Source organism: Odontesthes bonariensis, chromosome 3 (assembly GCF_027942865.1).
Source record: "Odontesthes bonariensis isolate fOdoBon6 chromosome 3, fOdoBon6.hap1, whole genome shotgun sequence".
Classification (NCBI taxonomy): Eukaryota; Metazoa; Chordata; class Actinopteri; order Atheriniformes; family Atherinopsidae; genus Odontesthes; species Odontesthes bonariensis.
In genome coordinates, this window is record NC_134508.1 from 912,450 (window position 1) to 929,410 (window position 16,961).

The 16,961-nt window shown below is 46.9% G+C and overlaps 1 protein-coding gene across 1 annotated transcript; it reads right to left on the minus strand.

Annotated features, from left to right (window-relative positions):
• Positions 1-178: 178 nt before the first annotated feature.
• On the minus strand, positions 179-16,305 carry LOC142376618 (E3 ubiquitin-protein ligase RNF182). The gene is made up of 8 exons (XM_075460032.1): positions 15,795-16,305; positions 13,965-14,036; positions 13,770-13,866; positions 10,902-11,055; positions 9,266-9,333; positions 6,843-6,966; positions 6,544-6,767; positions 179-3,460 (listed from the first exon to the last, which is right to left on the minus strand). Exons 3-8 carry the CDS (start codon positions 13,815-13,817, stop codon positions 3,278-3,280), a joined length of 801 nt encoding a protein of 266 aa, XP_075316147.1. The 5' UTR covers positions 13,818-13,866; positions 13,965-14,036; positions 15,795-16,305; the 3' UTR covers positions 179-3,277.
• Between the last annotated feature and the right edge of the window lie 656 nt (positions 16,306-16,961).

A 16,961-nucleotide genomic window follows, 5' to 3' on the forward strand; every position in this document is an offset into this window, starting at 1 on the left:
AGCTTGCCCATAGGAAACCGTTTCATGGCCGAATATCTCAAGAGAGCAGCCAGACGCCTCTCGAATATCTTCGGAACAGCTCCAAATGTTCAACAACAAGCAGGGGTGAGTAGAACATCATGTTATAATGTGAAATCAAGGTTCCAATGTCAAAAAAACGCTCTTGTCCTTTAATAAAAACATTTCATCTGAGTAAAGTTTATTTGTTTCTTCCAACACCTGGGCTCCATTAATGACCTTATACAGAAAAACACCTGGACTCATTTCAACTGGATCTTTTGGGTCCGATATCAAGGTAAACGTTGGCCCTTTAAGGAGTCGTCCAACAGTTTAAAGTCTGATTAAAGCCAGTTAGCATGGAAACGTCCAACAGTTTAAAGTCTGATTAAAGCCGGTTAGCATGGAAACGTCCAACAGTTTAAAGTCTGATTAAAGCCGGTTAGCATGGAAACGTCCAACAGTTTAAATTCTGATTAAAGCCAGTTAGCATGGAAACGTCCAACAGTTTAAAGTCTGATTAAAGCCAGTTAGCATGGAAACGTCCAACAGTTTAAAGTCTGATTAAAGCCAGTTAGCATGGAAACGTCCGACAGTTTAAATTCTGATTAAAGCCAGTTAGCATGGAAACGTCCAACAGTTTAAATTCTGATTAAAGCCAGTTAGCATGGAAACGTCCAACAGTTTAAATTCTGATTAAAGCCAGTTAGCATGGAAACGTCCAACAGTTTAAATTCTGATTAAAGCCAGTTAGCATGGAAACGTCCAACAGTTTAAAGTCTGATTAAAGCCAGTTAGCATGGAAACGTCCGACAGTTTAAATTCTGATTAAAGCCAGTTAGCATGGAAACGTCCAACAGTTTAAATTCTGATTAAAGCCAGTTAGCATGGAAACGTCCAACAGTTTAAAGTCTGATTAAAGCCAGTTAGCATGGAAACGTCCAACAGTTTAAAGTCTGATTAAAGCCAGTTAGCATGGAAACGTCCAACAGTTTAAAGTCTGATTAAAGCCAGTTAGCATGGAAACGTCCAACAGTTTAAAGTCTGATTAAAGCCAGTTAGCATGGAAACGTCCAGCAGTTTAAATTCTGATTAAAGCCAGTTAGCATGGAAACGTCCAACAGTTTAAAGTCTGATTAAAGCCAGTTAGCATGGAAAATTCCAACAGTTTAAAGTCTGATTAAAGCCAGTTAGCATGGAAACGTCCAACAGTTTAAAGTCTGATTAAAGCCAGTTAGCATGGAAACGTCCAATGAGTACAACAGTTGCTTTGAACATGTTAAAAGCTGAAAGTTTTCTGAACTCTGGAGGTGGACAATTAAACTGTTTTTCATTGAGGCCTTGTCCACACGTAGCCGAGTATTTTTAAAACCGAATGTTTCCCCCCCTCCGTTTATAAAAAAATTTGAAACCACATTACCTCGTTTTCGAAAAAACACCTTCCACACATAACCGAACATCTGCGTTTTCACCTGTCTTGACAACCCAAATGCATTTGCTGTTTTGCGCAATCTGTCCACGTCAGCTAAATAATAAGGTGTGCACGCAACTTTTTTGAGCACACGGACAGGTGATCGCATGACAGTGGACTGCCCCTCGATATGAGGACGTAATAATTCCGACAGCGACAGTGAGGAGTACGACTTGGGCGTGTAAAATCAAGGCAGTAAACAGCGCCTGCACAATAATAACCACCACAGTTCTTAAGACATCCATGCTTCTTCAGTAAACAAAGGGCGCACTTTAGACTTTAAAGCAGATTTGTTGTTGTTTTGGCGCATATTGTGACGTTCGAAAACGCAAAACTCCGGTTATCTCTGTCTACACGCAGCTGCATAAACGGAGTTTTCAAAAATCTTCACTTTGCCCGGAGTTTTTAAAAACATTCGTTTACGATGCGTTTTTATGCGTTTTCATGTGGATGACAGGTCCAAACGTAGAAAAATATATTCGTTTTAGCAGATACCCGGCTACGTGTGGATGGGGCCTGAGTCTCAGTCTCACATTTCCATGATACTACTGAGCCGATCAGGGGAGTAAAGGTCTGCCCCCCCACTCCCTCTACAGTAATAGGCCTACGAGCATGAATCAACCTAAGACTGTCCCTCAGTCAGCGGGCTGCTGTCTTCATCACAGAAATGCTTCTTCCATGGAGGTCAGAATCTGCAGATCTTCAACCGAACAAGAAAAACTGGATTCACTTAGTGAAGAGTGAAGCTGAAATATAGACCCACATTTACAGTGTTTATGCTAAGCTAAGATAAGCCAAGCTAAGCTAAGCTAAGCTAAGCTAAGACCTTCCCCCTTATTATAGAATTTAACTTTCCTCTCCATGTACATGTCACATCATTGTTGTCATTAACTTGTTTCTCTCTCTCAGCAGGTGTCTCTGGCCTGGTGTTACGCTGCTTGTTGTCCCCTCTTTCCTGTCCTCTCAGCCCCCAGCTGGTCCAGGCAGATGGTTCCTGGTTCTGGTTCTGATGGACCTTTCTTCCTGTTCAAAGGGAGTTGTTTCTCCCCACAGTCGCCTCGTGCAGCTCAGGACGGGGGAAACTGGATCAGAGAGAAGTTTCTGTTGGTTTCCTGCGCTGGAAACTTTTTTTAAATTGGCTCTGGTTTTTGGACTAATTTGGCTTTTAATTAACTGGATTCTAACTGGATTCTAACCGGATTGAGTTGGACTGTGTCCTTGAAGGGCCCTGACACGACATTTGTTGTGATTTGGTGAATTATAAATAAAACTGAATTAAAACGAAATATTCCAGTGTTTTTTGCGAAGCTAAGCTAACACTTTCCCTCAGATTCCAGTGTTTGCTGGACGCTGAAATGAGTCCTGAATACATCTCGGTACCGGATGAGCAGCGGGTCATGTGACAGTGAGGACAGAGGTGTAATAACGGGTAGAAGAACACATTTGCATACGGAACATATATGTACATATATATATATACATATACAAATACATATTATGTATATGTATATGTTACTACTGTTGACAGGTATTTAGAGTCTGTCCATCTGTGCACGACGTAGTGTGATGCTGTTGCCATGGCAGCGTGTTCTGTCCATGTTGCAACATAGTGTGATGCTGTTGCCATGGCAGCGTGTTCTGTCCATGTTGCAACGTAGTGTGATGCTGTTGCCATGGCAGCGTGTTCTGTCCATGTTGCAACATAGTGTGATGCTGTTGCCATGGCAGCGTGTCTTGATAGCGTCGTCATGGTAGTGTTTCATGAGGTTGTGGCGGCAGCTTGCAGTGATGTCAGTGATGTCACCGTCGTCACGGCAGCCGGCGCGTGTGCGCAAGGAACGCCTCGGTGAGCTCGTGACAGAGACACTGACAGAAGCCGTAGAGAACGAGCAGCAGCAGCGTGCACGGAACCAGACTGACGAGAATGACCCCGAGCCAAAGGTGACCGATCATCAGCAGGTAGATGCCCAGGGGCAGCGAGCTGAAGTACACCTGGGGGCAGAAACAGGGGATTAATTACACTGCCCCCGGTTAGACTGGTTAATCTGTCCCCGGTCAGACTGGTTAACCTGTCACCGGTCAGACTGGTTAATCTGTCCCCGGTTAGACTGGTTAACCTGTCACTTGTTAGACTGGTTAGATTGGTTAACCTGTCACCGGTCAGACTGGTTAATCTGTCACCGGTCAGACTGGTTAATCTGTCACTTGTTAGACTGGTTAGATTGGTTAACCTGTCACCGGTCAGACTGGTTAATCTGTCACCGGTCAGACTGGTTAATCTGTCCCCGGTTAGACTGGTTAATCTGTCACCGGTCAGACTGGTTAATCTGTCACCGGTCAGACTGGTTAATCTGTCACAGGTCAGACTGGTTAATCTGTCCCCGGTCAGACTGGTTAATCTGTCCCCGGTCAGACTGGTTAACCTGTCACCGGTTAGACTGGTTAGACTGGTTAATCTGTCACCGGTCAGACTGGTTAATCTGTCACAGGTCAGACTGGTTAGACTGGTTAATCTGTCCCCGGTCAGACTGGTTAATCTGTCCCCGGTCAGACTGGTTAACCTGTCACCGATTAGACTGGTTAATCTGTCACCGGTTATACTGGTTAATTTGTCACCGGTCAGACTGGTTAATCTGTCCCCGGTCAGACTGGTTAACCTGTCACCGATTAGACTGGTTAATCTGTCACCGGTTAGACTGGTTAATTTGTCACCGGTCAGACTGGTTAATCTGTCCCGGGTCAGACTGGTTAACCTGTCACCGGTTAGACTGGTTAACCTGTCACCGGTTAGACTGGTTAATCTGTCACCGGGTCAGACTGGTTAACCTGTCACCGATTAGACTGGTTAATCTGTCACCGGTTAGACTGGTTAATTTGTCACCGGTCAGACTGGTTAATCTGTCCCGGGTCAGACTGGTTAACCTGTCACCGGTTAGACTGGTTAACCTGTCACCGGTTAGACTGGTTAATCTGTCACCGGTCAGACTGGTTAATCTGTCACCAGTTAGACTGGTTAACCTGTCACCGGTCAGACTGGTTAATCTGTCACCAGTTAGACTGGTTAATCTGTCACCGGTTAGACTGGTTAACCTGTCACCGGTCATACTGGTTAATCTGTCACCAGTTAGACTGGTTAATCTGTCACCGGTTAGACTGGTTAATCTGTCACCAGTTAGACTGGTTAACCTGTCACCGGTCAGACTGGTTAATCTGTCACCAGTTAGACTGGTTAATCTGTCACCAGTTAGACTGGTTAACCTGTCACCGGTCAGACTGGTTAATCTGTCACCGGTTAGACTGGTTAATCTGTCACCGGTTAGACTGGTTGATCTGTCACCGGTTAGACTGGTTAACCTGTCACCGGTCAGACTGGTTAACCTGTCACCGGTTAGACTGGTTAATCTGTCACCGGTCAGACTGGTTAACCTGTCACCGGTTAGACTGGTTAATTTGTCACCAGTTAGACTGGTTAACCTGTCACCGGTTAGACTGGTTAATCTGTCACCGGTCAGACTGGTTAATCTGTCACCGGTTAGACTGGTTAATCTGTCACCGGTCAGACTGGTTAATCTGTCACTGGTCAGACTGGTTAACCTGTCACCGGTTAGACCGGTTAGACTGGTTAATCTGTCACCGGTCAGACTGGTTAACCTGTCACTTGTTAGACCGGTTAGACTGGTTAATTTGTCACCGGTTAGACTGGTTAATCTGTCACTTGTTAGACCGGTTAGACTGGTTAGTCTCTCACCGGTTAGACTGTTTAAACTGGTTAATCTGTCACCGGTCAGACTGGTTAATCTGTCACCGTTCAGACTGGTTAATCTGTCAGCGGTCAGACTGGTTAACCTGTCACCGGTAAGACTGGTTAATCTGTCACCGGTCAGACTGGTTAACCTGTCACCGGTTAGACTGGTTAATCCGTCACTGTTCAGACTGGTTAATCTGTCACCGGTCAGACTGGTTAACCTGTCACCGGTTAGACTGGTTAATCTGTCACCGGTCAGACTGGTTAATCTGTCACCGGTCAGACTGGTTAATCTGTCACCAGTTAGACTGGTTAATCCGTCACTGTTCAGACTGGTTAATCTGTCATCGGTCAGACTGGTTAATCTGTCATCGGTCAGACTGGTTAATCTGTCACCGGTCAGACTGGTTAATCTGTCACCGGTCAGACTGGTTAATCTGTCACCAGTTAGACTGGTTAATTTGTCACCGGTCAGACTGGTTAACCTGTCACCGGTTAGACTGGTTAATCTGTCACCGGTTAGACTGGTTAATTTGTCACCGGTCAGACTGGTTAACCTGTCACCGGTTAGACTGGTTAATCTGTCACCGGTCAGACTGGTTAATCTGTCACCAGTTAGACTGGTTAATCTGTCATCGGTCAGACTGGTTAATCTGTCACCGGTTAGACTGGTTAATCTGTCACCGGTCAGACTGGTTAATCTGTCACCGGTTAGACTGGTTAATCTGTCACCGGTCAGACTGGTTAATCTGTCACCGGTCAGACTGATTAATCTGTCACCGGTCAGACTGGTTAATCTGTCACCGGTCAGACTGGTGAACCTGTCACTTGTTAGACTGGTTAGACTGGTTAATCTGTCACCGGTCAGACTGGTTAACCTGTCACTTGTTAGACAGGTTAGACTGGTTAATTTGTCACCGGTTAGACTGGTTAATCTGTCACTTGTTAGACCGGTTAGACTGGTTAATCTGTCACTTGTTAGACCGGTTAGACTGGTTAGTCTCTCACCGGTTAGACTGTTTAAACTGGTTAATCTGTCACCGGTTAGACTGGTTAATCTGTCACCGGTCAGACTGGTTAAGATGTCACTGATTGGACTAGTTAAACTGGTTAAGCTGTCGCCAGTTGCGCTGGTTAATCTGTCCCCAGTTGCACTGGTCAGACTGGTTCAGATTCCTCCGGTTGCACTGGTCAGACTGGTTCAGATGTCACCGGTTGGACTGGTCAGACTGGTTCAGATGTCACCGGTTAGACTGGTTAAGATGTCACCAGTTGGACTGGTCAGACTGGTTCAGATTTCCCCGGTTGGACTGGGTTTGAATGTACTGACCAGACACAGCGCCCCCAGCAGGCAGCGGGGGAGGCTGCGGGCGGTCCAGGCGTGGCACTTCTGGGCCGGCAGCCTGCAGGGCAGCGAGTCCAGGCTGGGGGGGCGGTACAGACCGACCACATTGAGCACGCTCAGAGAGTCCGAGGACGGAGACTCGTCAGGGAGCTCCATGATGGTGATGACCAGGCAGTCTGAGGAGAGGGAGGAGCCTCCCGCCGCGCCGCCTGCACAGAAGAAGAACTTTACGCCACGAGTAGGAAACACGAAGCTTCAGAGAGGAGCTGCTGGTGGAGTTTTACCAGAGAGGCCGTTTGGGCTCAGCACCACCCCAGGATCAGCTGCCGATCCTGGGACGCCCCGCCGGGCTCGGTCCTGGCAGGAGAGGACGGCCAGGATGTGGCGGTCGTCCTCCATCAGCCACACCTGGAGAGAGAGAGAGGGGGGGAGACGGGTGAGAGAGGGGGTGAGAGAGAGGGTGAGAGAGAGGGTGAGAGAGAGGATGAGAAAGAGGGTGAGAGAAAGGGTGAGATGGGTGAGACGGGGTGAGAGAGAGGGGGAGATGGGGGAGACGGGTGAGAGAGAGGGTGAGATAGAGGGTGAGAAAGAGGGTGAGAGAAAGGGTGAGATGGGTGGGACGGGGTGAGAGAGAGGGGGAGACAGGTGAGAGAGGGGGTGAGATGGGGAGACGGGTGAGAGAGAGGGGAGACGGGTGAGAGACGGGGTGAGAGAGAGGGGGAGACGGATGAGAGAGAGGGTGAGATGGGTGAGACGGGGTGAGAGAGAGGGGGAGACGGGTGACAGAGGGGGTGAGACGGGTGAGAGAGAGGGTCAGACGGGTGAGAGAGGAGGGGGAGACGGGTGAGACGGGGGAGAGAGAGGGTGAGACGGGTGAGAGAGGGGGTGAGACGGGTGAGAGAGTGTGAGAGAGAGGGTGAGAGAGAGGGTGAGAGAGAGGGTGAGACGGGTGAGAGAGAGGGGTTGAGACAGGGGAGACGGGTGAGAAAGGGTGAGACGGGTGAGAGAGAGGGTGAGAGAGAGGGTGAGACGGGTGAGAGAGAGGGGTTGAGACAGGGGAGACGGGTGAGAAAGGGTGAGACGGGTGAGAGAGAGAGAGTGGGTGAGAGAGGGGGTGAGACGGGTGAGAGAGAGGGTGAGACGGGTGAGAGAGAGGGTGAGATGGGTGAGACGGGTGAGAGAGAGGGGGAGACGGGTGAGAGAGGGGGTGAGATAGAGGGTGAGAGAGAGGGTGAGAAAGAGGGTGAGAGAGTGTGAGAGAGAGGGTGAGACGGGTGAGAGAGAGAGTGAGAGAGGGGGTGAGAGAGAGGGTGAGAGAGAGGGTGAGACGGGTGAGAGAGAGGGTGAGACGGGTGAGAGAGAGGGTGAGATGGGTGAGACGGGTGAGAGAGAGGGGGAGACGGGTGAGAGAGGGGGTGAGATAGAGGGTGAGAGAGAGGGTGAGAAAGAGGGTGAGAGAGTGTGAGAGAGAGGGTGAGACGGGTGAGAGAGAGAGTGAGAGAGGGGGTGAGAGAGAGGGTGAGAGAGAGGGTGAGACGGGTGAGAGAGAGGGTGAGACGGGTGAGAGAGAGGGTGAGGGGGGGGTGAGACGGGTGAGAAAGGTGAGACGGGTGAGAGAGGGGGTGAGACGGGTGAGAGATAGGGTGAGACGGGTGAGAGAGAGGGTGAGACGGGTGAGAGAGGTGAGAGGGGTGAGACGGGTGAGAGAGAGGGTGAGATGGGTGAGACAGGTGAGAGTTAGGGTGAGAGAGGGGGTGAGAGGGGGAGACGGGTGAGACGGGGGAGAGAGAGGGTGAGACGGGTGAGAGAGGGGGTGAGACGGGTGAGAGAGGGGGTGAGACGGGTGAGAGAGTGTGAGAGAGAGGGTGAGACGGGTGAGAGAGGTGAGAGTTAGGGTGAGAGAGGGGGTGAGAGAGAGGGTGAGAGAGAGGGTGAGACGGGTGAGAGAGGGGGTGAGAGAGAGAGAGAGGGTGAGATGGGTGAGATGGGTGAGACGGGTGAGAGAGAGAGAGAGAGAGAGAGAGAGAGAGAGAGGGTGAGATGACGGGTGAGAGAGAGAGGGTGAGACGGGTTCACTGACAGCAGGTAACCCGTCTCACCCTCTGTGAACCCGTCTCACCCCTCAGTGAACCCGTCTCACCCCTCAGTGAACCCGTCTCACCCCTCAGTGAACCTTTCTCACCCCTAAGTGAACCCGTCTCACCCCTCAGTGAACCCGTCTCACCCCTCAGTGAACCCGTCTCACCCCTCAGTAAACCTGTCTCACCCCTAAGTGAACCTTTCTCACCCCTAAGTGAACCCGTCTCACCCCTCAGGGAACCCGTCTCACCCCTCAGGGAACCCGTCTCACCCCTAAGTGAACCCGTCTCACCCCTCAGTGAACCCGTCTCACCCCTCAGTGAACCCGTCTCACCCCTCAGTGAACCCGTCTCACCCCTAAGTGAACCCGTCTCACCCCTCAATGAACCCGTCTCACCCCTCAGTGAACCCGTCTCACCCCTAAGATAACCCGTCTCACCCCTCAGTGAACCCGTCTCACCCCTAAGATAACCCGTCTCACCCCTCAGTGAACCTGTCTCACCCCTAAGTGAACCCGTCTCACCCCTAAGTGAACCCGTCTCACCCCTCAGTGAACCCGTCTCACCCCTCAGTGAACCCGTCTCACCCCTAAGTGAACCCGTCTCACCCCTCAGTGAACCTGTCTCACCTCCTCATCTGGAACGTAGGTCTCGTAGCGGCAGAACGGACAGCTTATGACGGAGGGTGACGACTCTCCTGAAAAGTCACATGACAGACGTTTCCTTAATGTTTATGTTTATACGTGTTTATGTTCATACATGTTTATGTTTATGCGTGTTTATGTTCATACATGTTTATGTTTATGCGTGTTTATGTTTATGCATGTTTGTGTTTATGCATGTTTATGTTTACGCATGTTTATGTTTATGCATGTTTATACAACAACTACTAACGCAAATCATAAAAGAGAGTCATATATAAAGGAACAGCCCAGAATGTAGAACACTTTTTAGTGTATAAGGTCTTTAACTTTAGGGATTAGGCTAACCTTAACCCTAACGGTATACTAACCCTAACACTAGGCTAACCTTAACCCTAAGCTAACCTTAAACCTAACCCTAGGCTAACCCTAACCCTAGGTTAACCCTAACCCTAACCCTAACCCTAAGCTAACCTTAACCCTAACCCTAGGTTAACCCTAACCCTAACCTTAGGCTAACCCTTAACCCTAACCCTAGGCTAACCTTAACCCTAAACTAACCTTAACCCTAACCCTAGGTTAACCCTAACCCTAACCTCAGGCTAACCTTAACCCTACCCCTAGGTTAACCCTAACCCTAACCTCAGGCTAACCTTAACCCTAACCCTAGGCTAACCTTAACCCTAACCCTAAACTAACCTTAACCCTAACCCTAGGTTAACCCTAACCCTAACCTTAGGCTAACCTTAACCCTAACCCTAAGCTAACCTTAACCCTAACCCTAGGCTAACCCTAACCCTAACCATAGGCTAACCTTAACCCTAACCCTTAACCCTAACCCTAACCTAACCTTAACCCTAACCTTAGGCTAACCTTAACCCTAACCCTAGGCTAACCCTAACCCTAACCCTAGGCTAACCTTAACCCTAACCCAAGGCTAACCTTAACCCTAACCCTAGGCTAACCCTAACCCTAACCCTAGGCTAACCTTAACCCTAACCCTAGGCTAACCCTAACCCTAACCCTAGGCTAACCTTAACCCTAACCCAAGGCTAACCTTAACCCTAACCCTAGGCTAACCCTAACCTTAGGCTAACCTTAACCCTAACCCTTAACCCTAACCCTAGGCTAACCCTAACCCTAACCATTAGCTAACCTTAACCTTAACCCTAACCTTAGGCTAACCTTAACCCTAACCCTAGGTTAACCCTAAACCTAAGCTAACCTTAACCCTAACCCAAGGCTAACCTTAACCCTAACCCTAACCCTAGGCTAACCTTAACCCTAACCTTAGGCTAACCTTAACCCTAACCCTAGGTTAACCCTAAACCTAAGCTAACCTTAACCCTAACCCAAGGCTAACCTTAACCCTAACCCTAGGCTAACCTTAACCCTAACCTTAGGCTAACCTTAACCCTAACCCTAACCATACAGAATTACATGTGGCTTCTGCATCACTAAAGAATTTCATTTCAGGTACTTTTTCTAATTCCAGGTTATCAATCATAATCTTTCTGATTGATGGAAGTTGAGCAATTTTCAAATATTATGAATTGAGTTTTACTGAAGTTTAGTGATTGTAATCAAACCAAATCTTTATCATATTTAACTGATGTGAACTTACCCATGTCCACCATCTTCTTCAGACACTTGGCGCAGACCCGGTGCAGGCAGCGCAGCACTTTGGGCTTCCGGCTGCGGGTGTCATATCGGTTGTAGCAGATTTTACACTCCAGCTCCTCCAGAGTGTAAACCAGAGACTGAGCCCATTTCTGCACCTGAACACAAAGTTTCAAGGTCTGAACAGGAATGTGTTTCAACAGGCAAAATCAAGATGTCAGGGTTTGTATAGGTTAGAAGCCAAACCCGAAGGTGGTGAGTAGTAGCTTTTATTGAACTTATTAAACTTAACTTTCAGCAGACAACTGAAACAGACTGCCAACAGATCCGAGAGAAACAAAGAAGACCGACTGACAGAGAACAACAATGATCTGGAACAAATGATCACCAGGAAAATATAAACTGAAGCAGCGACGAGGCGGAGCCGTTAGCAACAGAAACCAGGACAGAACAGAACCAAAGGACGGGATCTCCTCAAAGTAAAACAGGAAACATCAGAATATGAACAAAAGGAAACTGTAACCCAAAAACTCAGGACAGGAGCTCCAGAGGCTTTCTGGGTTCTGTTCTGGTTTCTGTTCTGGTTTCTGTTCTGGGTTCTGTTCTGGTTTCTGTTCTGGTTTCTGTTCTGGTTTCTGTTCTGGGTTCTGTTCTGGTTCTGTTCTGGTTTCTGTTCTGGTTTCTGTTCTGGGTTCTGTTCTGGTTTCTGTTCTGGTTTCTGTTCTGTTATGTTCTGGTTTCTGTTCTGGTTTGTTCTGGGTTCTGTTCTGGTTTCTGTTCTGGTTTCTGTTCTGGTTTCTGTTCTGGGTTCTGTTCTGGTTTCTGTTCTGGTTTCTGTTCTGGGTTCTGTTCTGGTTTCTGTTCTGGTTTCTGTTCTGTTATGTTCTGGTTTCTGTTCTGGTTTGTTCTGGTTATGTTCTGGTTTCTGTTCTGGTTTCTGTTCTGTTATGTTCTGGTTTCTGTTCTGGTTTGTTCTGGTTATGTTCTGGTTTCTGTTCTGGTTTCTGTTCTGTTATGTTCTGGTTCTGTTCTGGTTTCTGTTCTGGTTTCTGTTCTGGTTTCTGTTCTGGTTATGTTCTGGTTTCTGTTCTGGTTTGTTCTGGTTCTGTTCTGGTTTCTGTTCTGGTTCTGTTCTGGTTTCTGTTCTGGGTTCTGTTCTGGTTTCTGTTCTGGTTCTGTTCTGGTTTCTGTTCTGGTTATGTTCTGGTTTCTGTTCTGGTTTGTTCTGGTTCTGTTCTGGTTTCTGTTCTGGTTTCTGTTCTGGTTTCTGTTCTGGTTCTGTTCTGGTTTCTGTTCTGGGTTCTGTTCTGGTTTCTGTTCTGGTTTCTGTTCTGGTTCTGTTCTGGTTTCTGTTCTGGTTTCTGTTCTGGGTTCTGTTCTGGTTTCTGTTCTGGTTATGTTCTGGTTTCTGTTCTGGTTTGTTCTGGTTATGTTCTGGTTTCTGTTCTGGTTTCTGTTCTGGTTTCTGTTCTGGTTTCTGTTCTGGTTATGTTCTGGTTTCTGTTCTGGTTTGTTCTGGGTTCTGTTCTGGGTTCTGTTCTGGTTCTGTTCTGGTTTCTGTTCTGGTGCTGTTCTGGTTTCTGTTCTGGTTTCTGTTCTGTTCTGGTTTCTGTTCTGTTCTAGTTTCTATTCTGTTCTGGTTTGTGTTCTGGGTTCTGTTCTGGTTCTGTTCTGGTTCTGTTCTGGTTTCTGTTCTGGTTTCTGTTCTGGTTCTGTTCTGGGTTCTGTTCTGGTTTCTGTTCTGGTTTCTGTTCTGGGTTCTGTTCTGGTTCTGTTCTGGTTTCTGTTCTGGGTTCTGTTCTGGTTTCTGTTCTGGTTTCTGTTCTGGTTTCTGTTCTGGGTTCTGTTCTGGGTTCTGTTCTGGTTTCTGTTCTGGTTTCTGTTCTGTTATGTTCTGGTTTCTGTTCTGGTTTGTTCTGGTTATGTTCTGGTTTCTGTTCTGGTTTCTGTTCTGTTATGTTCTGGTTTCTGTTCTGGTTTGTTCTGGTTATGTTCTGGTTTCTGTTCTGGTTTCTGTTCTGGTTTCTGTTCTGGTTATGTTCTGGTTTCTGTTCTGGTTTGTTCTGGTTCTGTTCTGGTTTCTGTTCTGGTTCTGTTCTGGTTTCTGTTCTGGGTTCTGTTCTGGTTTCTGTTCTGGTTTCTGTTCTGGTTCTGTTCTGGTTTCTGTTCTGGTTTCTGTTCTGGTTATGTTCTGGTTTCTGTTCTGGTTTGTTCTGGTTATGTTCTGGTTTCTGTTCTGGTTTCTGTTCTGGTTTCTGTTCTGGTTATGTTCTGGTTTCTGTTCTGGTTTGTTCTGGGTTCTGTTCTGGGTTCTGTTCTGGTGCTGTTCTGGTTTCTGTTCTGGTTTCTGTTCTGTTCTGGTTTCTGTTCTGTTCTAGTTTCTATTCTGTTCTGGTTTGTGTTCTGGGTTCTGTTCTGGTTCTGTTCTGGTTCTGTTCTGGTTTCTGTTCTGGTTTCTGTTCTGGTTCTGTTCTGGTTTCTGTTCTGGTTTCTGTTCTGGTTATGTTCTGGGTTCTGTTCTGGTTTCTGTTCTGGTTTCTGTTCTGGTTTGTTCTGGTTTCTGTTCTGGTTTCTGTTCTGGTTTCTGTTCTGGTTTCTGTTCTGGTTTGTTCTGGTTTCTGTTCTGGTTTCTGTTCTGGTTTGTTCTGGGTTCTGTTCTGGTTTCTGTTCTGGTTTGTTCTGGTTTCTGTTCTGGTTTGTTCTGGTTTGTTCTGGTTTCTGTTCTGGGTTCTGTTCTGGTTTCTGTTCTGGTTTGTTCTGGTTTCTGTTCTGGTTTCTGTTCTGGGTCACGACTGTAATCTGTAACTGACCTTCCTGGGGATAGGAAGAGGAAACCATCAGCCCTGCAGTGAGGCATCATGGGAAATCTCACCTTGCCGTCCAAATCCTGGCCTAGCTCCGCCTCCTTCATCTGGCTCATCTTATTGGCTTTTACTTTAACCTCCAGTAGAGGAGGATCAGCTGTTTGACTGAGGAAAACAAACAAAACAACTGGGTTAAAATAAATAGAACCAAAGCTGTCCTGTCTCTGTGATCTGATTGGTCGGTTCTCACTGCTAATTCCCACCTGGTTCCAGATCAGCTGATCAGTCAGACGGGACGATGTTCCACCCGTCCAATCAGGAGAGCCGGCATCCACCTGAGGAGAGACGGGTCACACATTATTTATATATATATTATTTATCAGCTGGTTTCCTGTTGTTTTCTGTTTGTTGATGTGAAAACAAACAAACAAACACACCTAGCTTTGTGATCATTTCCACAGAAATAAGACCTGTTTCTGTAATCAGAGAAATATTGATCTGTAATCTAAGATCTCTGAAAGCAGAACTTCAGTCTCAGAGCCCCTAAAGTTGTTCTTTCTGGATCTGTGAAAGCAGAACTTCAGTCTCAGAGCTCCTAAAGTTGTTCTTTCTGGATCTCTGAAAGCAGAACTTCAGTCTCAGAGCCCCTAAAGTTGTTCTTTCTGGATCTGTGAAAGCAGAACTTCAGTCTCAGAGCTCCTAAAGTTGTTCTTTCTGGATCTCTGAAAGCAGAACTTCAGTCTCAGAGCCCCTAAAGTTGTTCTTTCTGGATCTGTGAAAGCAGAACTTCAGTCTCAGAGCTCCTAAAGTTGTTCTTTCTGGATCTCTGAAAGCAGAACTTCAGTCTCAGAGCCCCTAAAGTTGTTCTTTCTGGATCTCTGAAAGCAGAACTTCAGTCTCAGAGCCCCTAAAGTTGTTCTTTCTGGATCTCTGAAAGCAGAGCTTCAGTCTCAGAACTCCTAAAGTTGTTATTTCTGGATCTCTGAAAGCAGAACTTCAGTCTCAGAGCCCCTAAAGTTGTTCTTTCTGGATCTCTGAAAGCAGAACTTCAGTCTCAGAACTCCTAAAGTTGTTCTTTCTGGATCTCTGAAAGCAGAACTTCAGTCTCAGAGCCCCTAAAGTTGTTATTTCTGGATCTCTGAAAGCAGAACTTCAGTCTCAGAGCCTCTAAAGTTGTTCTTTCTGGATCTCTGACAGCAGAACTTCAGTCTCAGAGCCCCTAAAGTTGTTCTTTCAGGATCTCTGAAAGCAGAACTTCAGTCTCAGAGCCCCTAAAGTTGTTTTTTCTGGATCTCTGAAAGCAGAACTTCAGTCTCAGAGCACCTAAAGTTGTTCTTTCTGGATCTCTGAAAGCAGAACTTCAGTCTCAGAGCCCCTAAAGTTGTTCTTTCTGGATCTCTGAAAGCAGAACTTCAGTCTCAGAGCCCCTAAAGTTGTTTTTTCTGGATCTCTGAAAGCAGAACTTCAGTCTCAGAACTCCTAAAGTTGTTCTTTCTGGATCTCTGACAGCAGAACTTCAGTCTCAGAGCCCCTAAAGTTGTTCTTTCTGGATCTCTGAAAGCAGAACTTCAGTCTCAGAGCCCCTAAAGTTGTTCTTTCTGGATCTCTGAAAGCAGAACTTCAGTCTCAGAGCCCCTAAAGTTGTTCTTTCTGGATCTCTGAAAGCAGAGCTTCAGTCTCAGAGCCCCTAAAGTTGTTCTTTCTGGATCTCTGAAAGCAGAACTTCAGTCTCAGAGCCCCTAAAGTTGTTCTTTCTGGATCTGTGAAAGCAGAACTTCAGTCTCAGAGCCTCTAAAGTTGTTCTTTCTGGATCTCTGAAAGCAGAACTTCAGTCTCAGAGCCTCTAAAGTTGTTCTTTCTGGATCTGTGAAAGCAGAACTTCAGTCTCAGAGCCCCTAAAGTTGTTCTTTCTCATGACTCAACACTTCCTGCTACAGGAGAGAGGAAGTTTAGTTTTTTTAGTTTCTCCCTCACTGCTTCTACCAGCTGCTGGATCAGGGGTTCACTTAGTTTCACTCAGTTTCAGGGGTTCATGACATCAGAGCTCTGTGTGACATCACTGATCAGCAGGTAAACCAAGCGTTGCTGCTCACCTGATGGTTGCTGTCGGCTGCGGTCTCCCTCAGGTTGGAGCAACATGTTGCCTGTTCAGGATCAATAGTTTATCTTAAGGTTGCTTCTGTTGCTGCTGGGGCAGGTTCTGTTGCTGCTGGGGCAGGTTCTGTTGCTGCTGGGGCAGGTTCTGTTGCTCCTGGGGCAGGTTGTGTTGCTCCTGGGGCAGGTTCTGTTGCTGCTGGGGAAGGTTCTGTTGCTCCTGGGGCTGGTTGCTGCAGCAACATGATGGCCGACACATCCACAGTTGCTCTCCCTCAGGTTGCAGAGACGCTGCAGTGTTTTACCATCCAGTTGCCGCAGCAACAATGTCTCACCGGCTGATGTTGGAGCAACAGCCGCCAGTCGTGACGTCACTGCAGATGTTGACGGTCATCAGCCTCATCAACAGCCGTCTGCGGTCGCGCGCCTCCAAGGGCAGAGAGCCCGCGGAGCTAACGTTGCAACAAGCTAACTGCTCGGTGCCGGTCCGCCGGGTTCTGCTCTCAGTGACTCACCGCCTCCCCTCCGCCTCCCCTCCGCCTCTCCTCCGCCTCACTGCGGCGTGCTGCCGAGCCGGTTACTATGACAACTGGGTCATTTATTTGTACATTTTCAACGTCAGAACAAGTCAATATAAACCGGCTTTTGAGTTTTCATAATTCGTTAAACTGAGCTCTTTTTTACTTTCATATTTTCAGTTAAATTTATAGTTTGTTTTTCTAGATTTTCATCAAAAACTTTCCACCCAAGAATTTTCTGATTTATTTTCTTTCCACACCAACATCAATAAGAGACTGGATCGCTTTCATCAAACTGTTTTTTAAAATAATTTAAATTTCATCTGGAACTGAAAGCTTCACAAGACAGATGCAGACAGATGTTTCTAATATTAAACACCGTCATATGGAAAGCCTTCATTAAAGAATTATTCTCATCTTTATCAAAGAAAATGATTTAACTATTATGTATATTTATTTAACTTTCTGGAGTTTTTACAATAACTGCTGATTCTTTGGTGAAAAAGCTGAAACAATAGAGCCTCTTTTTTTAAATGTAAATGTCTTAATGTCTTTTTGTTGATTATGTCCTGGAATTCCTAAAAGATAATGCCCTGTGAGATTTTATTTAGTATTAAATGTGATTTTTTTTCTTCAGTTTGGAAAATA

What these genes read in the sequence shown, in the direction of transcription:
- LOC142376618 (XM_075460032.1), bottom strand. Translation starts at nt 13,817, where the DNA reads ATGAGCCAGATGAAGGAGGCGGAGCTAGGCCAGGATTTGGACGGCAAG. An exon ending in GAAGAAGATGGTGGACATGG is followed by an intron (nt 9,334 to 10,901) that starts GTAAGTTCACAT and finishes GTGACTTTTCAG; the next exon opens with GAGAGTCGTCACCCTCCGTC. An exon ending in TGCTGGGGGCGCTGTGTCTG is followed by an intron (nt 3,461 to 6,543) that starts GTCAGTACATTC and finishes TTCTGCCCCCAG; the next exon opens with GTGTACTTCAGCTCGCTGCC.